The following is a 21,835-nucleotide window of genomic DNA, read 5'->3' as shown; positions in this document are numbered from 1 at the left end:
CAAAGCTGCTGAGAGAGGAAGAATATGTTTCCTCCAAAGATGAGTTCTCTGCTGATGGAATCTCCAGTCCCAAGTGGCCAGACCTAAACACATACAGGCAACACTAAATGTACATTAAATGTATATTTAGTAGGTATATGTGGATATCAGTGTGTGTGTATATGTGTGTGTATGTGTGTGTATGTGTGTGTGTGTGTGTGTGTGTGTGTGTGTGTGTGTAATTGAAGAGAAAGTTTTGAAGTTGAGAGGGAGTGGGTGGGGTTATGGGAGGACCTGGGTTAAGGGGAGCTGGGGAGAAGTGGTGTAAGTATAGTGCTCATGTATGAAATTCTCAAAAAAAAAGTAATAAAAGGAAAAAAATGAATGGTAAAGTGTTGCTGTTGCTATACCACGGGCCCCTTGGGGGTGCTGTGTCAGGATGTGCTAACTGGAGCAAGGCTTTCAGTGATCAACAGCCTCTGGAGGGTGAAGGAAGCTTTGCAGCGGTGGTACACTGTTACGGCATGCTTGCTATGGTATAGTAAGTTCAGGAGAAGAGCTGTACGGAAGGACAAGGCTATCCTGGCACCACTAACTCACGAGTGCCACACCAAACCCAGCAGCAAGCAATCCCTGTTTCTGACAGGAATGCAGAGGGCTCCTCCAGTCACCTGACCTCTGTTCCAGTAAATACATTCCTTTAGGGCATCAGAACCATAAAGGCCTCGTTCTCAGAGCCCTTCAGGTCCTAGGGGAAAGTGTTTACCGGATCCGAGAGATTCTGGACTATAGTGGTAAAGGCTGACAGGACAGCGGAGATGCAAGGAGCCACCAGATTAGCCATGAAATCAACAGTTCAGATTAGCGTTATCAGGAGCCACAGGCAAGCCCTTTTCTCTCCCCTCATTACCTGATGGGAGGGTTTAGGACTTTCATGTCTTTCCACTCATGACTCACACTGTAGACTTAAGGAATAGAACAAATATGGGCTTGGGGCTCAAGGAATTCTGAAGAAGTATTGGCGGGAAGTGGGGCAAGAAATGTCAAAAATGTGCTTGGTGGAATTAAAGGCCCCAGTGTACACCAGAAGGCAGATGGCTATCTTCTGATGCCCCTGTTGTTAAGGCCTATCTCACAGAAGCTACACCCAAGTTGCAAGTCCAGTGTGCAAGAGGCGGTGTGGTGTGGCCCGAGCTTGGAGAGGGTTGCAGAACCCGTAGAGCAACAAGGAGAGGCCGGTCCATCCTTGACGGACTTTGAAGGGGCTCTTGCTAGGTACACATGCCCCAATTCAGTGTCTAGAGCGCTAACCACTGCAGGGCAGAGCCACAGACACACCCACCCCACCCCACCCCCATTCAGTAAGCAAGTCCTGGTAGTGGCTTTGCAAGAACTAGGATTTGGATTATCCAGCCCGGTGAGCTGATCCTGAATTCTGAGCGAGGTACTGTACTAATCGCAGTGTGATTCTGAGGGGGATGGTCACAGGTACCAAGGTTTACACGTAGGCAGCTACACATGTCTCCAAATCTAAACTGGAAAGGAAGGTATGAACTGTTAGGCAGAGAAGACACACCCTCTTCCAGAAGGCAGTGTTCTAACCGCAGAGGCCAGAGCAGCCTTACAACTAAACACTGAAGAAAGCCAAAGGTTTCAAGATCTACAGTAAAAAAACAGCCCCAGGCAGGTTACACAATCTCTCCACCTTACAGACTCTGTGCCTGGTTTCTTCCTGTCATGCTGGGGATTGAACCCCAGGGCTTCAGGGATGCTAGGCCTGCGTTCTCAGAACCCAATTAAAGCACCAGCCTGGGGGCGGAACACTGTGTGCACAGATGCAGATGCACACTCCAGGTGCTCCCAAAGGCCAGAGGGCAGCCTCTTGCGACGTCCATCGGGCGCCATTTGCTTTTTTTTTTTGAAGCAGCGTCTCTCTCACTGAAGCCAGAACCTCATGATGAGGTTAGAAGGCCTGGCAAGCAAGCCCCAGGGATCCTTCTGTCCTGCCTCACTGTTACTGAGACCAACAATTGTGTCCCACATTCCTGGCTTTTTATGTAGGGGATAAGGATCAAAGAGAGGCTCTCATGCTTGCTGGGCAACTAATTCACCCACTAAGCCATCCGCTGAGGCTCCTAAAATATTTACATATTTGTATCCAATACCCTACAATTTTGACTCTACTTAGAAAGTGCCTTCTCCCCTAGCTATCCAGTCCAAAGCTCTTCATAGACAAGGAATCTAGAGCCACTGAAATGACCCACCAGGTCCATAGAACCATTTCCGGAGGAATCAGGACCAGAATTTGGGTCTTCTAACCCTCAACCCATCCCTGGGTGGCTCTCCGTTCTCAAGTCTTCTCTAACAAACTTGTGGTAAGGGTGGCTCTAAAGATTCTAATATTGATTGGGGCTGGAGAGATGACTCAATGGATAAGAGCACTGACTGCTCTTCGGAAAGTCCTGAGTTCAAATTCCAGCAATGGCATGGTGGTTCACAACCATCCATGATGAGATCTGATGCCCTCTTCTGGGGTGTCTGAAAACAGCTACAGTGTACTTACAAGTAATAAATAAATAAATCTTTAAAAAAATTAATTTTGATTTTCTAATTATCCCAAAGATCCTAGAGAAAAGAAGATACTATTTTGGATGTTTATGCACAACTGAGTCTATGTGTTTAAACATGTTTAGCCTCTCTAATGATAAACATTAGTATTCATTTGTGTGCATATTTGCATATGCTACACGTGTGTGTGTGTGTGTGTGTGTGTGTGTGTGTGTGTGTGTGTGTGTGGAGGTAGGTCAGAGGACAGCTGTGAGAATCTGTTCTTTCCTGGATCCTCAAGCAGGGCAATAAGTGTCTTTTCCTGCCGAGCCATCTTGCTGGCCCACTATTTGTGAATCTTGACTCCCTGGCAGGCACTCACACTGGGTGAGAACCCTGACACCCATCCACATGGGAAGATCGGAGGAGCTGAATTTCTTCCGAGTTCATTTGTTGAGGCGAGTTCTCATAGTCACCCTGAATAGAAACAGTTTGGAACTTTCTACATAGACCAGACTGCTCTTGAACTCAAAGAGGTCTGTCTCTGCCTCCTGGGTGATGGGATTATAGGCAGGGCCCCCACAGACAGCCTCTCCTTATGTTTTTTTTTTTATAAAGAATATCATAAAATGTCACCCACGTAAACAGCACATCTTCATCACCTCCACCCCAGCTCCTCCCTCTACGTTCTTCCTGGTTTCTTAATGTGAAGATAGAACGTATCCCAAAACAGCCTTTCAGTGGTGATCCTAGACATAGTCTCTTTTTGGTGAACACTTTCCTGGTGACTTCAGCCTCCACGAGGCTCTGTTTATGAGATGGAGGTGTTTGGGAAGTCTGGCATTGCCTTAAAAACAAAGCAAAACAAACAAGCAACAAAACCGCCAATAACATGGATAAAAAAAGAAAAGTAGGGGATGGCATGCAGAAATTAGAAAGCAGCCATCTACCTTGAGCCCTCTGGCTATGGAATTTCACAATGATTCTTCCGATAATGCGCTTTCTTCTCCGGGAATCACTAAAATTGAGAATGAAACGAGAGCTGGCCGTATCTGATGGGATCACAGGGCATGGATGAATCACACCAAGACACCGTCACAACTGTGTAGAAATCTCCACGTAAGCAAACTTCTGGTGATTGTTACTTGTTTCTTACTGTATTCTGTGACACACCAAGGTGACCTATGTCACTTCCGGTGTGCAACTTCTGGTGAGCCCCATCTATGGACTGAGGGCCAAGTTAGGGGTCTGGCACCCTATCTTTATTTATTAAAGATTAATGTGGGGGCAGAGAGGAAAAGGGAGGGGAAGGGAAGGAAGGAGAAAGAGAGGGATGGAGGGAGGAAAGGAGGGACAGAGGGAGAGAGAGAACTTGCATTTAGGCGCCATATTGGTGAAATAGAGGAAGAATTACCTTGGCTGTGAAACAGATCTTGCCACTCTATAAACAAAGGGAAATTTCTAACATACCTTGACAGATCTCTAGCAATTAACAGTCACTGGGAACTCTGTGGCCAGAACTATGGCTTCTCACCCAAATTTTATGCGTATGTGTGGGAGTGGGAAGGGGATAGATAGATTTTTGACTTTTTTTTTTTTTTTGAAGCAAGGTACCTTAATCCCACTAGAGAAGTTAAATATATTAAAAGAAATTCACACCCAGATAAAACAGACAACAGAGGATACCAATTGCCAAAGTAGTCAGCTAGGAATTTGCTGAAGGAAATTCCTGTGTGTGTTGGGGGGGGGGTGGTATGTAGACATGCTCAAATACATGTGTACATGCATGTAGACATCAGAGGCCAACGATGGGTGTCGGCCAAGGAATGGCAGAGATCCAGTGTCTGCCTCTCCAGAGCTGGGATTACAAGTGGTTGCCAACCCCAAGCTTTCAACTTGAGTTCTGCAAGCCCTCATGATTGCAAGGCAAGTGTTACCCACTGAGCCACCGCCACAGCCTCTAAAGAAAGGCCACGTGTGCTGTCTCCAAAGTCAAGCCGCCCACTGCTCTCCAAACCTGGCCTCACTTGTTCTGACCAGGCATGATCTCACATAGCAGAGCTCGACACCTGCTCTCTCCCTGTTAGGTGGGAAAGAACGTGTCAACGCTTTTATGCAGATGACACCGCTCCACTCTGAGTTTGACAGTGAAAAACAGGAATTTTTGCGTTTGACAGAGAAATACAGAAGGTACCTTGACAGGTTCCAAGAAGTTGTGCTTAGAAATGGCCAGCCAGACCACACGGCCATTCACAAACACATTGGTATAGTTTCTGCCTTGCAGAAAGGTACTGAAAGTATTGGTACTGTATATTCTGTCTCCATGCGTGCAAATGTCCCAAAATACCAGGAAATACGCAAACTTCTCCCTGGTCTGTGACCTTTTTCCTTCCTGGGAGTTGGGCCAAAGCACAGGATTACTTATTAATCAAATGTCCCACACTTCAGACTGCATGGGAGCCTAAGGGAAAAGCCTTCAGGTTTTTGTTTGGTGGAGACTAGCGAGCTGTGTGTGGAATCCTGAAGTAGCCACTCACTTTGCACCGAGGAAGAAAATACATCTCAACTTATTGTTTTTAAATTCCATGCAGCGAGAAGGAGAACAAAGGTTAGAAAAGAACGAAATAGCTGGAGATGCTGAGAAAGATAAAAGGCGAGTGATTTAAATTAAACATGAGGAAAACATTAAGGAAGCGAAGAAATAAACAACCCGAGATCTAAACACACAACAAAGAAAAGATGTTTGATCCCAGAGTGAGTCATGTGGATAAATAAAATTAAATTCTGTACATGTTCTAAAGGAAAAAAAAAAAAACAGGGAAAAATGGTTCCTTCCAGTCTCCATTGTGAGCCAACCACAGCTCGTTTCTTGGTATAACAACAAATGGTAAATTCAGCTTTTAAAATGCCTACCTACCGTTCCGTCTCTTAGAGCGGGTGTGGTGGCTTACATCTGTAACCCCTGGATTTGGAGGCTGAGTCAGAAGGCTGGAGAGTTCAAGCCCAGCTGGGTTAGAGAGAGGAAGAGAGAAGGGATGGGGAGGAGGATGGAGACAGTCAGAGATGGCTGGGAGGTGGGTAAGGGAAGTGGGTCTCAGGCTGGGGTATAAATGAGGGGCTGGAAAGATGACTCAGCAGTTAAGAGCACTTGTCGCTCTTGCAGAGGACCCAGGTTCAGTTCTCAGCACCCACATGGTGGCTCACAACTACCCATAAGTCCAGTTCTAGGGACTCTGATGCTGTCTATCTTCTGATCTCTGTAAGTACCAGGTGTGCATGTGGTAGACAAACATGCATGCAAGCAAAACCACTCCTATGCAACAAGAAAATAAATCTGAAAAAATAAAATCTAGTTTATGTGTGTGTTCAAATGACGGCCAGAGGGCGATGCTGGGTGTCATTCTCAGGAGTGCCTGCTGCTTTTGACACAGGGTCTCTCATGGGCCTGAAGCTCACTAATGAGGCTAGACTGGCTGGCCAGTGAGCCCCAAGGGAGCTCTTTCGTCCACTTGGTCAGTGCTGAATACAAAGGCGTGCCCACACACCCAGCTTTTTATGTGGGTGCTGGGGATTGACCTCAAGTCCTCCTGTTTACAAGGCAAACACGTCACCGACTGAGCCATCTCCCCAGACTCTACATATTATGGCAAAATGTTGGTTTTTAAGAGTGATTTGAATACCTTTAAATATACCCGATTGATGTTTTCTTGCCTCCAAGTGAAAGTCTGTTTCTTGTCGTTATGTTTGGTTTGGTTTGGTTTGGTTTGGTTTGGTTAGGTTTGGTTTGGTTTGGTTTCATGGGGAGGTCTGGTTTGTCTTTAAGGCAGGGTCTCTTGACAGCAGCTAAGGATGGCCTTCAACTTTTGCCTCTACCTCCCAGGTACAGGAATTACAGGCACCACCATGCCCAGTTAAGCCAAAGTTTAATCACCCTTTCTTGAGTGCTTCTGAGAACCTGCCGGCTGTGGGCTTGCACACCAATGGATCTGGTGCTGGTTAAATGTCTGTGCAGTGACGCTGCCAGGCCAGCACGTAGGTATGCCGTGAAATTAACAAGTGTGTCACCAGAGGAACACAACTAATGTGGGATGGACGCAGGAATGCTACAGGTGGCAGAGGGACCCGAAAACAATGTGCAGTTCCTTTCTATTCTGTGTCGCCCCATTGTGTTTTGAATAGACTGAATCACTGCCCAGCTCTGGGCCAGGCTCTCAAAGGCCCCATTGTAAGGGCTGAGCTCTCCCTGAGCACAGTGAAGGTCCTGTAGCAACCCTCCCATGAGTTTCCTGACTGGTATGACGAAAATCTTAACAGAATCGTAACATTGCTCCACCAACAAAGCGAGACTGCAAATTGACCAGGGCCTGCCATTATGGGCACCGGGTGGGACTCCTTATCTGAACAGCCCACTATCCACAGCCCACATCATTCGCACAAACTGCCAAAGAAAAGGCAGACTTTCTAGGACTCTGGGCACTTGAAGAGAGAACTTGGACAGAGTGTCTGGGTGGGGGACAGTGGAAAAAGGGGGCTGGCAAAGAGGAGGGCTCTCACCAGCAGCTTGGAAAGGGGGTGCTCTGGGGTTGAGTGGCAAGGGCCAAATGCCCCAGGTAAGGAATACATCTATACTTGTTAGGTTTAATAGGAGAAAAAAAAATTCAGAATTCACCCCACACCCCCCTTTATTTTTCCATGAAAAAGAAAAAAGAAAACAAAAAACCAGACAGTATCCACCCCAATCTACCAGCTGGAAGGCATACAAGGCTAGCAGTATGAACCACCGTTCCACTCCAGTTACCTATATCAAGAAATCTCTGGGAGGCTTTGGGAGAAGCCTCAGTTGATAAGGCACCTCTAAGCATAAGGACCGGAGTTCAGATCCCTAGAACCTATATAAAAAGCTAGGAATGGTGTGCCTGTCATTCCAGTGATGGGAGATGGGAGATGCCACGGAGCAGTTAGCCTGGCCTATTCAAAGAAGCACCAGGCCAATATGACACCCTGCCTGAGACTGTAAGTGAAGGTGCCCGAGGACAGACTGACGTCTGAGGTTGTCCTCTGACCTCCACATGAATACTGTACATGTGCAGCCCTCTCCCACCATCATATGACAGACAGACAGACACACGTGCACACACACACACACACAGAGAGAGAGAGAGAGAGAGAGAGAGAGAGAGAGAGAGAGAGAGAGAGAGGTGGTGGGGGGGTATTTCACCACAGCCAGCACTGTGTTGAGCACTTTAGACGTGGGAGCTCACTTAATTGTCTCAACAAAGCTGTAAGGTGGCATTATCAATGTACACCTAAGGTGCAAAGCCATAGCATACCATGCCGCAGGTCAGCAATGTGTAAGCAAACTTTCTCCACTCCTCTCCCCAGCTTTTTCGTTGCACATTTTTCATTAGGCATTGGATGCTCTGAGCTACATTACAGCCTAGGAGCAAGGAGTGGTCAGGACATCTATCAGAACGTTCTCTATGGACTTCAAAGATGCTTTTTCCCCCATATGCCTAGGAGTGCGTGTATAGAATAGGAAGGAGATGGAAGCCAAGGAAGCCAAGGATGCGTGCTGGGAGTGTAGCTCTGTGGATGGCATGCACAAAGTCCAAGCACCCGGCATGACAGCGCATACCTGTAATCTTAGTACTGGAGAAGCAGAGGCAGGGGCATCAAAAGTTCAAAGTCATCCCCAGCTATACAGTAATTTAGAAGCCAATCAAAGATAAATGAGACCCTGTCTTAAAGAAGGACCAAGGAGGGGCTAGAGAGATGGCTCAGTGGTTAAGAGCACTGACTGCTTTTCCAGAGGTCCTGAGTTTAATTCCCAGAAACCACGTGGTGGCCCACAACCATCTGTAATGGGATCCGATGCTCTTTTCTGGTGTGTCTGAAGACAGCGACAGTGTGCTCACATACGTGAAAGAAATCTTTTTTAAAAATTAATTAATCAAATTTAAATTAAAAAGGCAAGTCAAACTGATCTGCTTATTCATTCCTGTGTTCATTTATTGCTTCATTCAGGCGCCGTGTCAGGAGCTAAGCACTGTTCTAGGTGCTGAGTAATGGACACAGACCATGTCTGGAGGGCTCCTGCTTTCATGGAGTTGCGTTCCCCTTGGCACTGGAGAAAATAAACAGAAAAACTAAAGCACATCGTAACAGATACTGACAAACACTCCGGAGAAAGGATAGGAGGTGACGGAGATGGAGGTTAAGGATTCTCTGAAGAACTGATTTTAGCAGTGCCCCGGTCAAACAAACAGGGAGAAGGACTCCAGGGGACAAAGAAAGCCACAGGGGCAGCAAGATGGGGCTTCTCCTGAGGGCTCAACTAGGAAAACTGGGCAGCTTGGCAAAGCTGTGCAGTCATTCTCTCAGCACGCCTACCCTGGAGTGTTGTAAATGCCCAGGTCAGCGACTCTAGTGTTAAATGTTTACCATCAAATCCTGAGCAGGGCAAAGTCAACACAATCATGTTCACTTAACCACGTGACCTAAATGGGCCACATCCACTCCAACCCCAGAATGCCAGGCTAGACCTTCAGAATGACAAACTCTGGTCAGTGAGCTCTCTCTGTGTTCTAGGACTGCCATGTAAAGTGCTTGGCTTATGAACATGAGGAACGGAGTTCAATGCCTAGAACCTACGGCTAAAAATAGAAAGAAAGAAAGAAAGAAAGAAAGAAAGAAAGAAAGAAAGAAAGAGAGAGAGAGAGAGAGAGAGGGAGAGGGAGAGGGAGAGGGAGGGAGAGGGAGAGACAGAGACAGAGAGAGAGAGAGAGAGAGAGAGAGAGAGAGAGAGAGAGAGAAAGAGAGAAAGAGAGAAAGAGAGAAAGAGAGAAAGAGAGAAAGAAAGAAAGAGCCCCAGGGAGGTAGGAACATGAAGACTGACTGGGTCTAGCCACTCCAGAACAGGGAGACACCCTAACCCAATGTGATGGTTTGTATATTCTTGGACCAGGGAGTGGCACCATTTGGAGGTGTGGTCTTGTTGGAATAGGTGTAACCTGGTTGGAATACGTGTGTCACTGTGGGTGTGGTCTTAATACCCTCACCCTAGTTGACTGGAAGTCAGTCTTCCACTAGCAGCCTTTGAATGAAGACGGAGAACTCTCAGCTCTGCCTGTGCCATGCCTACCTGGATACTGTCATGCACCCACCTTGATGATAATGGACTGAACCTCTGAACCTGTAAGCCAGCCCCAATTAAATGTTGTTTTTTTTATAAGACTTGTCTTGGTCATGCTGTCTGTTCACAGCAGTAAAACCCTAACTAAGACACCCAACAAAGTGGAAGTCCTGTGAGATGGCCCACTAGGTAAAAGTGCTTCCTGCCAATGCTAATGACCTTAGTTCAATCCCCAGAACTTGAAAAGTAGAAAAAGAGAACAACTGTTCTCTCACCGACACACATGTACTTTCACATACACAAATAAATAAATGCAATTTCAAAAAAGAGAAAAAGTTAAAACCCAGAAGCATTCCTGAGACTGATCTCTGGCTTCCACACCCCTGTGCGTCTCCCACCCAGACACAAAGTGGCCTGGCAGTGGGGGAATCACATCTTTAATCCCAGCAGCACTCAGGAGGCAGAGGCAGATGGATCTCTGTGTTCAAGGCCTGGTCTACAAAGCCAAGTTCCAAGACAGCCAGGGCTACACAGAGAAACCTTGTTTCAGAAAACCACAAAAAGAAAAAAAAAATGATGTCAGATGGGGGAAAAAAACATAAAATAAGCCTGAAAATCAGAAGGTGATAAAGGAGATGGGAAGCAGAGATTGAGTTCAAAAGCTGATTCCAGATTTCCAGCAGAAATACCTCCTCCCCACACAGAGCACAGACTATCTCATTGCTGCTCACTGCTGAAACTGAAAGTCTGTAGTAACATGCAAGCGATATGAACTATCCAGCCTCTGACGCCAACTCAGTCACATCACAGAGAATTCCAAGCAGGCATAGAAAACCCTCGGCAGTTATTGCATCTGGGCCAGCAAGATGGCTCAGTGGGCAAAGGCACTTGGCGTCTAGCCGGAGTTCCATTCCTGGAACCAAAAGATGGAACAAGAGAACCAACCCCCTCCAGGTTGTCCTTTGACCTCTGCACATGCTCTGTAGCATGTGCACCACCTGTCCCTCCCTTCTTAAAAGGAATACAATAAGTGTATTTTTTTTAAAAGAATCACTGGGTGGTAGCAGCACAGCCCTTTAATCCCAGCACTTGGGAGGCAGAGGCAAGCAGATCCCTAAGTTCAAGGCCAGCATGGTACTACAGAGTGAGTTCCAGAACAGCCAGGGCTACATAGAGAATCCCTGTCTTGAAACAAACAAATAGATAAATAGTAGATAAATAGAAAAAGAAGAGGGAGGAGGGAGAGGAGGAGAAGGAGAAAGAGGAGGAGTGGAGTGAATCACAAACAGGAGAAGTCATGTTTGCACCTGACTAAGCAGAAGTCTGACCTGTCTACAGAGCCTCAAACCATCAATTCTTTTCATTGGTCAATCATGCATCTGCTAATCATGTACAGATTTTTATCAGTTGCCCCTGATTATGTCAAACTGACAACCATAGTGACATTTGAGATGCATGGATTCTATAGAACGACCCTGCCTCTTAGGAGTCACTTAGATGTTTGCATCTGTTGCATCAAATGCAGGTGCCTCGCCCTATGGAAATGGAGTGAATTTGCACCCAGTGTCCATTAGTCCTTCATCTCCCTGCAATCTCCCTGCTTCTTGTTCCAAATATGAAAAGCATATGAACAGAGTGGTGATGCTTGTTGCCTAACTGCCCTACTGAAACACTTGCTAGCTGAACTTGGAAATTAATTCCTTTGGCTAATAGAGTGCACCTATCTATCCTGGGAATGCTAGCCTGGTTTGCCTCTCTACTCCACTTTTCAAATTCAGGGAGGCACGTGGACTTTCTAAGGTCCCTGTGTCCTCCTGTCTTGCCTAGACCCCATACAGCAGTGTCTCAGCCTCTAGGATAAGATGCCTTTACGATTATGCAGTGAAATTCACATGCAAAGCCCAGCTCCCTCACCAGCACCCCAGGTTCTTGCCACTAGCCTAGCTGATAGTCTCTGGAAAGTCTGCCCCTGGTCATAATACTGCTACCCAGAGTGAATGTTCTGTGTCTCTATCTAGTCTGTGAGGACCTAAGGCGCACGCCGCCTCTTCACCAGCCACAGACTCCAAGGAATCTTCTCCTTTCTATTCCTACATCATACTCAGTTTATTTATACCTCTTTCTCTCTACCATCGGAAGCCATTTGAAGCTGACTTTGCCTCAACCCTGTGCCTGGCATATTCTAACAAAGAGCCAAGCACATAAACAGCTTTGTAAATGTGTGTCCAATGAATTCATGATTGAAAAAAGAATCACTAAGGTTGAATCATCCCAGTGGGTTGCTGGGAGATCAGATTTGAGTTTAAGATCCCAAATAAGTTTAATCACCGAAGAGGGGAAAAGACAGAAACAGATACCACTGAGAGGGAAAGAACGAGAGGGAGGCTCAGAAAAGAAACAAATAATCACCTCACTTGCGTTTGACTGGACCTGTCTTCCAAGAACCCCTTAAACAGAACAGCTAGGCTAGAAGATGGGATTTGTGTGAAAGAGATCAGAGTCGGGGTTAAATAGGAAAAATAGAAGCCATCAAGGAGGGCCAGGAAGGCTGGGCTGAGTGCTTGGCACAGGAGACAGGAAGCAGGCGGCCGAGATGGAATCTCCATCAGAGGGTGCAGTCCAGGTCACACAGAAAAACCACCCTCCTTCCAAAGGGAAGAAAGGCTCAAGCCACTGTCGCCAGAGTCTCACTCAGCAAGCAACCCACCACGCAACCCTGCATGGTGTTGTCACCGGCTTTGGGGGATGTACCTCTGTTTAGCTGCCTAGCCTGATAATAGCCATGTTGCTTACTGTGGGGTTATTATTAGGCTGGGCTGTAAGTCTCTGTGTGTGCTCAACCTCGCCTACCAGAAAACAAGAGAGGGCAGGAGGAGGGGACCCAAACTAGCAGAGCTGCTGAGGCTGCTTTTTTTCATCCCAGAGCCGGGAGAAAACAAACAGCCCTATAAGATCCCAATTTCTAAGCACACTTAAAGGTAGCAATTCCAGCCTAAATGCCCCTGGGCTTGGTAATGTTCCACCCTAGTGAAAGGGCAAAATTATCAGGGCACAGAGAGGCCAGAGGCATCCCGCTGTGGATGAAGGGTCCATGCCAGCTTCTAAGTAAAATGAAGGATTACAGTAATTCAGCCCAAAGCGATTTCCCGTTTTAACTGCTGTTTCCTGTTTTCCACACCGGGCCTCACAAGGATCTTTAGAACCGAATGCAGGGTTCCCAGGCCATTCCCTTCACTGGGGAACATTCTTCGCCATTCACTCATCACTGTGTTCAATACGGCAAGTGGACTGTTTTCCTACTGACCTCAATGTGCGGCCACCATAACTTCTATGGAGAGGATTCTTGCCTCTGCAGGGCAGAGTTGAGCCAGTCTCTGGCACCGTGCACTTCTCTCCCTGGACCCAACTGCCCTCCAAATGGATCAGCAGCCACCAGCTGGGTTGACTGGACTTGGGAGGGGGTTGCAGGACAACAAGGGAATGGAGATCTCTTCTCTCTGGTTGTAGATGGATGCATCCCAGGACAGTAAAGATAGCTGGCCAGTCCTCCCTCCCTCCCTCCCTTCCTTCCTCCCTCCCTCCCTCCCTCCCTCCCTCCCTCCCTCCCTCCCTCCCTCCTTTTCCCTCCTTGTTGGTTTTTAAAGGCAGGATAAAGAAGATATAGGGGTTTTGTTTTGATACAATTTTTAGCTACAAAAAGTTACAAAAAAATACATTAAAAACTCCTTACACTCCATCCATTTGCAACCCTGCTTTCTTCTTCCCACTCTCTGCCAGGATTCCTCCAGAAGCATTTAGGAAGGGGACTGGGGCTCAAAGAGATGACTTAACCTTTAAAGGCTAAGCTCCCAGCTCAAAAATATAAAAAGAGGACGGACACATTATGACCCCTGATCCTTACCTACAATATATACCCTCCTAAATAGGGTGCTTTCTTATAACAGAAGGTCAGGAAGAAACACAGATGCAATTTCTTTTGTGCCTCTCCAGAGACACTAATGGTACTAATGGTGTCTCTCCCAGCGGTCTTTCTGCCCCTAGTTCCGGATTAGTAATGCGTTACATTTCATTGTCAGACCTCTTTCATCTCCTTTCATTTGTAACAGCTTTCCTTTGTCTTTTATGATTGTTGACATTTTTAAAAGAATTCAAGCCAATTATTTTAGAGAATTCCCCTCCCTGTTTGGTTTGTCTGATGTTTGCTCATAATTAGATTCAGTTCTTGTGATTTGGGCTGGAATTCTAGACAAGCAAATGGGTGTCCTTCTCAGGGCATCATGTAACATTAGGGGGTACTAACAGTGTTCATCCTATGAACCTGTCTATGTCCAAGCCTGTTTTCTTGAGGAATAATTTAGAACTTTTTTTCTGTTGTCACTGACAAGTGTACGTATGGGGAGATACTTGGAGGCTACATAAATTTCCTATACCTTAAAGATTTACTGGCTTTTAATAAGATTAAAACTTAAAACCAGTTGGTTCCCGTTTTGGAGGAATGCATTCCTCCTAGGCCCAGAATTGTGCAGACAGACAAGGGCTAAGTACCATTTATCTGGGCTTCCCGGTGCCATGGTAGCTGATTTCCTCACAGACTGCTGGGTCCCAGGGAGGGCAAGGATGCTGGACCGAGAGATATGCTGTTCATCTGCAAGGCTGTCTTCCACCTCCACAGGGCGGGAACAAGACGCTTTAGAAGCTGAAAACCAGAGCTATGACTCAAGCTGTGTCTTAATGCCAGACAGCACTGTCCAAAGACTGAGAGGAAATCAGCTCAGACAATATGCAAAGCTGTTACATGCATGGCAGTAGATAGCTAGTCATTCATTGGAAGTCCACCCTTCCTCCACCCAGTTCCTCTCTGCCTCAGCTACCAAGCCTTTCAACACCTACCTATTTAAAATGTGGAGGTGGAAGAAGCCTTCTGGAAATGGGTTGCTTAAAGTCACGTGGGGATCCGGGGATGAGAATAAAGCAAGAGCCAACAAGGGGGCCAACACTTGTCCCTAAGCCATACTAGAAAGTTCTCTCCCCAGGTGTGTATTCCAGCCACTCACGTTCCCACAGGGAACTGCTACCTCAAATTCCTCAGGACTCAAAAACACAAACAGCAATGGCACGGCAGCATTCTTTAATGACGGCTGTGCACGCTCTTTCAATCTTTCCCATTAACCACAGCCTGGTTTTCCTACCCATTCAAATAACCCGTCCTTTAACCCAGGCATCAAACTTGTGCTGGATACTCTAATAGGCCCTGGGGATATAAGGTTTTGTTTTTCGGTTTGTTTGTTTGTTTTAAGACACAGATGTTCACAAATTAATTACTTAAATCCGCATTTACAGTCCCATTGTGGTTTGTTAACACGAGATTCAATTCTTTCACAATATAAAAACACCGCAAGGAGCTAGTGACTTAGTCAGGAAAGAGAATACAGACGTAATTCACACCAAGCTGTGAAATAGTACTCTGGGTTGCCACGTAAGCTGAGAAGTTGCGAGTCTACACACACACCAGTGATCTTCCCAGACAGGTAAACCCTAACTTGATGACCCTGTTTAGAGAGCGCTCTCCCTAATTCCTGTGGCTTTTTTTCTTCATTCATTCCATTTAAATCAAGCTGACTAAATTTTCTCTAACAAACTTTTTTTTCTTACTCTAACAGTTTTCTTCCAAAACTTCAATGCCCAGCTGCAAACAACGGTGACATTTGATGTGAGATATAACATCTTCCTCTGACCACAGGGGGTTTTAAATATCCTGCCTGGAACCTGGAAAGCTGTAATGTAACGTAAGATCTTCGTACTGAGCACTAAAACAGCAGTTTTTCTAGAGACCAATTAGCCACTTGCTAAGGAAGGCAACATCAGGAAAAGCGTCCAGTGTTAAATATCCTGGCCTCTTTAGTCCTCCTGAATGCCTTCTAGGCAAATCAACCGGTGTGTCCGGCTTAACCAGTCCCTGGACAAAGGCTGTGGGTGGAGAGGGGTTTCCTGTTCCCTAGACACTGCCTGCCTGGTGCTCACTGAAGGCCACAGATGCCTAATCCAACAAGGATCCCAGTGCAAACTCAGAACCATCCACACTCACCACCAACTTCTCTGGGCGCCATCCACCCTTCCACTTCCCCACTTCCCCAGCTCCCACACTCACGGGTTTAGTCATAAGAGGAAGTGGCTCTGAAGTCCCCATGTTGTCACACTTTGAAACCTGGAAGTGGCCCAAATGCTAGAAAGGGGAGTTGAAGGAAGGCGGGCGACCATGTGCTGCTCTGCTGATGTGAAACACCTGAGCGCACCTTCCAGACAGCAATCTTCCAATGTTTTAATTTTAAAAGAAATTCCCAGGTGGCTCTGAGGTTAGGAGCACTTGCTGCTCTTCCCAAAGGACTTGAGTTTGGTTCTTAGCATCCATGTTGGATGGCTCCTGAGCCAGCTCCAGGGGATCTGGCATCTTCTGGCTTTCAAGGGCACCTGCAATAATGTGTCAGGGCCCATGAGTGAGTGCACACTCACACACATATATGAGTAACTAAGAATAAATTGCTAAAAATAAAAACCCGGAAATTACCAAATTTCCCATCTCAGTCTGGAAAATGGGTTTTGAAGAATTCTGGCAGACATTCCTAAGAGGCTCGAGGGTCATCTCTAAGAAGGTACCTACATAGTAAGGTCAGCTTCAGAGGGAGAAAAACAGCTTCTTTGGAGAAGGAGCTATCTATTTTTTTTAAATCAAAATTTAGCAGGGCCGGCCTGTCAATCCTCAGGACTTTATCTTAAACTCTTCCTTAGCTAACTGCACACGAGCTCATGTTTGCTCACCCTAGAAGTATCTATCCTCTCGAGTGTGTGAGGTAGGGAGAGATTCAGACACTGACATTTTTATCTACATCTAAGCACCTGTAAATAGATTAACTGTAATGCAGCAATTTATGGCCACCAGTTAACTTTCTCAGGTCTGCCTGCCCGGGAAATGGCACCCCAGCCTTCCCGGAGCAGGTAGTAATCATCCTATTCCTGGCAGTACTGAAAGCTAGCCTTCTTTGAGAAGACCTTATTCCCTGGTTGGCTTAGCATGGATCTTATCACTGGAAGGTCTAGGTGAAAGCGTGCGTGCAACCCTTCCTTCCTGGACTCCGAGGCTGTGATGGGTAATTAAGAAGGCTTCTCTTGGGTGCTGGGATATTAAGTCAGTAACAGACACTTTCCTTGGGTATTTGAAGCAGCTTTGTTTTGGCTAAATTCCCAATTCCTCCAAGACCTGGCAAAGAGAAGAGGCTTAAACTAAAGCCTGGGTGTGACCTTGAACTTGCCCTTCTGCCCCGTCCCAGGTGGGCGGCTAGAGGAGTTACTGCTGTCCCTTTCCTCCTCCCTGGAACACTAGGGTGAAGGCTGCTGGGGATGACCAGGGCTGCACAATGCCTTGGTTCTAGAGTTTCCCTTCAGAACACTGAGGCGCAACAGAACCTTCATAAGGGATGTTGGGGGAAACAGCTCTCTTCTATTTAGATGGTACAAAATGAATCAGCAGTGACATTTGCCTCCATCCAGATGGATATGACCCTGGGTTTTAGAGCAATTTTCTGGTAGGTTCTGCTGAGACTGCCCTCTGCAGCTTCCTGAGCAGATACAGCCAAGGATCAACTGCTAGGCTCCCAACACTCCCAAAGCTTAGAAATATGTGTGGGGGCTGGCAAGATGGCTCAGGGGGCAAGCACTTGCTACACAATCCTATCGACCCATGCTCTATCTCCAGACCCGACACAAAGAAAGCCAGCCACAGCGGTACACATATGTCATCCGAGTGCTCCTATGGTAAGATGGGAGGTGGGGAAGGACACAGGAGAATGACCAGAAGCATCCAATCAAGAAACAAGAGAGGGCTGCCTCACCAAGGTGGAAGGAGAGTTGCAGGATCCTGAAAGCTGGCCTGACCTCCATATGCACAGTGGTACTCATGCCTGCATGTGTGAGCACATGTGCGCACGCACACACATAGAGACACACACCCTCTCTCTCATACATACATTCTTACACACTCATACATATATACTCACATACACAAAATATTAATACTTTTTATAAAGAATGGATTGTGAGGTCCTGGGCTCCATCCCAGGTTGGGGGGGGGGGCGGGAGGGGACTTTCATTCCTTTTGTTGTTCATTCTTCCTATTTTTGTTGAGATCATGATGCAAGTCATATCATTATTCAACTATATCAATTTACAGGTCAGGAAATTGAAATGTTCAGAGGCAAAGAAACTGAGCCAAGCTGACGAGGAGGTCTCCAAATGAATCCAAACTTAGAGAATAGAATCAAACCTCCTCTAGCACAAAGCATCTTCCCAGCAAAGAACTCCAGGAGCCCACAGGTGCCTGGCTGAGCTTTAGGCTGCTGTGCACTGCACAGGGGAGACCTCCCCAGGCACAGCCAACCCTCCTCCTGTAGAGTTTGGGTTGGGAGGTCTGGGCAGAGGGTCTCCGAAAGTAGTATTTGCACTAGGTCTGCGATGTCAGAGAACACAGCGTTTCTATGACTACAAGAGCTGGCAAAGAGGAAAGAGAGCCAATCCGTGGGAAGAAGCAGGGGCCCCGCCCATCTGACACATGAGAACCTTCCTGGTGCGCTGTGGCATCTACAGGAAACTTGGTTTCGTCCTTGCTTAGACAAAATGATAAATGGCCTTCCTCTGTCTTCCTCGGCTGGGGCTTCAGAGTGACCTTGCCTGAGGCCTGTGTTCTGTGAGAACCAGGCCAGCTTGAGCAGCACGGTAGGCTGGCCCTGTCACTGGTTCAGGACGTCCTCCCCTTTACTTCTAAAGACAAGAGTTGAGGAGAATCATCCTGTAACAATTTAATTGAGACCTCTGCTTCATGAAACCCAAAACACAATCAGGTCTAAACTGCCCTCAGGCTCCCAGTGACACAAGCCTTGAGTCACAAGTCTTCTTGCTGTGACTAGCTCTTCCTCTCTTTAGACTGCCCTCCCCCTGCTCTGATGGCTCGTGGGCTCAAGGAGGTTGACCCGAGTTTTGTACTTCCTTTCCTTGAGTCATTTGCTCTCTAGCTCAGCTAGGAGCACCTGAAGGCTGGAATTCAAAACAAAACAAAACAAAACAAAACAAAACAAAACACCACCTTTCTCAGACTCCCAAGCACCTAGGTGTGGTCCCAGTGTTTTAACTGGGGAGGTGTGTCCAGAGTTGCAGGGCGTCTCACGTAGGGAAGGTCGTGGACAGACCTCCTTTCTCCTCCCTTGCTGAAAATTAGAGGGTGGTGACCTGAGCTCTGCCATGGGTCCATAAAGAAAGGAGCCACACCCTAAGGTGGCAGGGCAGGAAACGGGAATCAGCCTGGATCCACATGAATTCAGAGATCCAGACACCAACTGAGGGTACCCGGAATGTCAAGTGGGAGAGAGAGAAACACACAGCGCACTATAACCATCAACAGACTCCCAATTCCTCAGGATGAAGCTTCCTGGTTAAACGTGGAACCCCCAGGCCCTCCTGCAGAGTCTGGCTTCCCCAAATCTTTGCCTACCATGTTTTGCATTGGGTCGGTAATTCCAGTAAATGTATTATTTGAAGAGACTGAGTTTTGTTATGTTGCCCAAGGTGGCCTGGAACTCCCAATCCTCCTACTTCACTCAACTTGGTGATGGGATTGCAGGCCTGGCTTAGTTTTTGCCATCTTGTTTGATGCTTTCCTAAGAGCCCAGAGCTCACTGACAGGGCCCCAAAGTGAGACTAAAGAAATGTCTGTTTTGAGGAGCACTTAAAGACTTAGCCAAGCATGATAGTGAAAATGTACAATCCCAACACTGGGGAGTTGAGGGCAGGGTGGGGTGGGGTGGGGTGAGGAGCAGCCCTCTCAGGCCTGAGACCAATCTAAACATCTTAGCAAGATCCCGCTATCACACTAAAATAGGCAACAAACACGGCTCAGTGTACAACACGCTTGCCTGTAATCTTGAGGACCTGAGTTCAATTCCCCAGAGCTCAAGTGAGATAAAAGTTAGGCGTGAAGTCTTGAGATTATAATCTCCGCACTGGGGAGGCTGAGACAGGTGCCCTGGAGCCTGCTAGCCAGCCACTGTAACCTGCCTAGTGAAAGATCCTGTCTAAAAAATACAAAACAAAATGCCCAAGGAATGGCCTCTGAGGTTATTCTCTTGCCTGTACACATAGGCACACAAGGAAAGACAGAAACACCATGATGCAATCATGTTTAACCTCAGTGCTTCATCAAGTCATTCCTTCTTGGCCTCCCATGAAATAGCTGCATCTGTAGGTGGAAGAAAGAAAGCATAGGGTTGTTGCACAGGTCGGCAGAACCTCGAAAGTTAGATGTGTGATTTCCCCGCCATGATGGGCTGTTCCCTCGAAGGGTGCAAAATGCTTAATTTGTAAGAAAGCTTTTTTTTTTTTTTTTTTTTTTTTTTTTTTCTGAGACAGGGTTTCTCTGTGTTCCCCTGGCTGTCCTGGAACTCACTCTGTAGACCAGGCTGGCCTCGAACTCAGAAATTCACCTGTCTCTGCCTCCCAAGTGCTGGGATTAAAGGTGTGCACCACCACGCCCGGCATAAAAAAGCTTTTTTTTTTTTTTAATGTTTTTTTTTTTTGGCCTTTGCTTCAGCATGTGCCTTCCATTTGCAACACCATTTGCACTTTACAAAGCATTTCCTTGCCATATACAACAGACAGAAGGGTCATCTGTTCTTCGTGGTGTCACTCATCCAAAACAACATAGACAACTCTACAGAGGGAGGGACCTTTGCTCTCCTGCGGCCTGGACTTTACCCTTGCAGCCTGGGGCTAAGCCTCTCTATGGAGAGTGGGGTGGAAGCCAGTAGAGAGAGATGGGGGGCAAGGAATTCCCTGCAGGAAGAAGGAGAAAACATGGAGGTGCTGGTTAATCTTGACTGCCAACTGGACTAGATATGGAATCACTCTTTATAGATGTACATGGAGCAGTGGTTGTGGCTGGGAGGACTGTTCTAGATTCGATGAGAAGACTCACCCTAGATATAGGTAGTCCCATGTCACGGGCTGGGGAGAAAGTGAGCCTAGCAGAGCGTCCACCTCCCTCTATTGGATGAAACATGACTGGTTGCCTCAAACTCTCCACCATGGACTGTTCCCTCCCACCATCAGCCAAGGATTCTTTCTTCCTAAGGTTGCTTTTGCCCTGTATTTTCTCACAGCAATGAGAAAAGCAATTAATCCAGAGACAGAGGAGGAGGAGGCAAGCTGAAGACCATCAGCCAAAAATGTAGGCTACTGCTTTCTAACAGCAAACTGAAACCACGTCCAAGGAAGCTCCCAGGACGGCCTGGGCAGTGGCCAGGCTCAGGCACCTCCAGCAACAATGGAGTAGGGGATTTTGGCCCAGACCTCCAGCAGCTGTGTGAGTGCCTGAGGTCCTGGGAGGGTGAGGCACAGTAGAGTTGTTTTCTTTTAGAGGAAACACTGGAGGCCCTAGTGATGGACAACGGCATCTGGGGGGATCAGCCAGTGTGGGAAAGACAGGGCCTTGGCCTCTCTGCCTCTGTCTCGTGACTCTGTTTCCCTGGCACCTTCAGCTTTGAGGTCTGCTTCCATTCTCCAGGGGCCTTCACCCAGTCCTTAGAGTTAGCAATCTGGAGACCTACTTCAAAGCAGGTGAAGGTGAATGCTGACATGGAGCTTGTCTTCTGTCCTATGTACTTTTCCTGTTCCTGTGAGAGATTACCATGACCAAGGCAACTCAGGGAGGAAAGAGGAAGCCAAGGCAGGGACCTAGAGGCCAGGAGTGAAGCAGAGACCAGGGCAGACTGCAGCTTCCAGGCCTGATCTCAGACTCAGTCAGTCACCTCTGTTAGGTAGCCCTGGCCCACTTGCCTATGGTTGGCACCGTCCTCAGTGAGCTAGGCTCTCCCGCATCAATCAACAATCAAGAAAATGCCACGCATTCTCGTGTCCAGTCTAATGCGGTCCTGGGTTTGATTCCCAGCATCTACATGGAAGCTAACAACCATCTGTAACTCCAGTTCCAAGGAAACCAATGGCCTAGCCTCCAAGGACACTGCTCCCACATGGTGCACAGACACCCATGTAGGCGAAATACCCACACACATAAAATAAAAAAAGCAAACATTCAAAAATGGTTGAAGTGATTTAAAATAATTAGCCGTCACATCC

The 21,835-nt window shown here is 47.1% G+C and overlaps 1 protein-coding gene across 2 annotated transcripts in view; it reads right to left on the bottom strand.

Annotated features, from left to right (window-relative positions):
- Myo1e (myosin IE) overlaps nt 1-21,835 on the bottom strand; it is a 192,718-nt gene that overhangs the window by 123,781 nt on the left and 47,102 nt on the right. The window contains exon 1 of one of the 2 annotated variants that reach the window (XM_011242814.1): nt 15,807-15,860. The exons of the other annotated variant lie outside the window; for it this stretch is intronic. Coding sequence (XP_011241116.1) covers nt 15,807-15,845 — 39 coding nt within the window. The 5' untranslated portion in view covers nt 15,846-15,860. Of the gene's footprint in view, nt 1-15,806; nt 15,861-21,835 lie in introns of those variants that run through there. 2 annotated transcript variants of the gene reach the window in all.

This window comes from Mus musculus, chromosome 9 (genome assembly GCF_000001635.26).
Source record: "Mus musculus strain C57BL/6J chromosome 9, GRCm38.p6 C57BL/6J".
NCBI lineage: Eukaryota > Metazoa > Chordata > Mammalia > Rodentia > Muridae > Mus > Mus musculus.
This window is presented reverse-complemented; position numbering and strand designations above follow the sequence as displayed.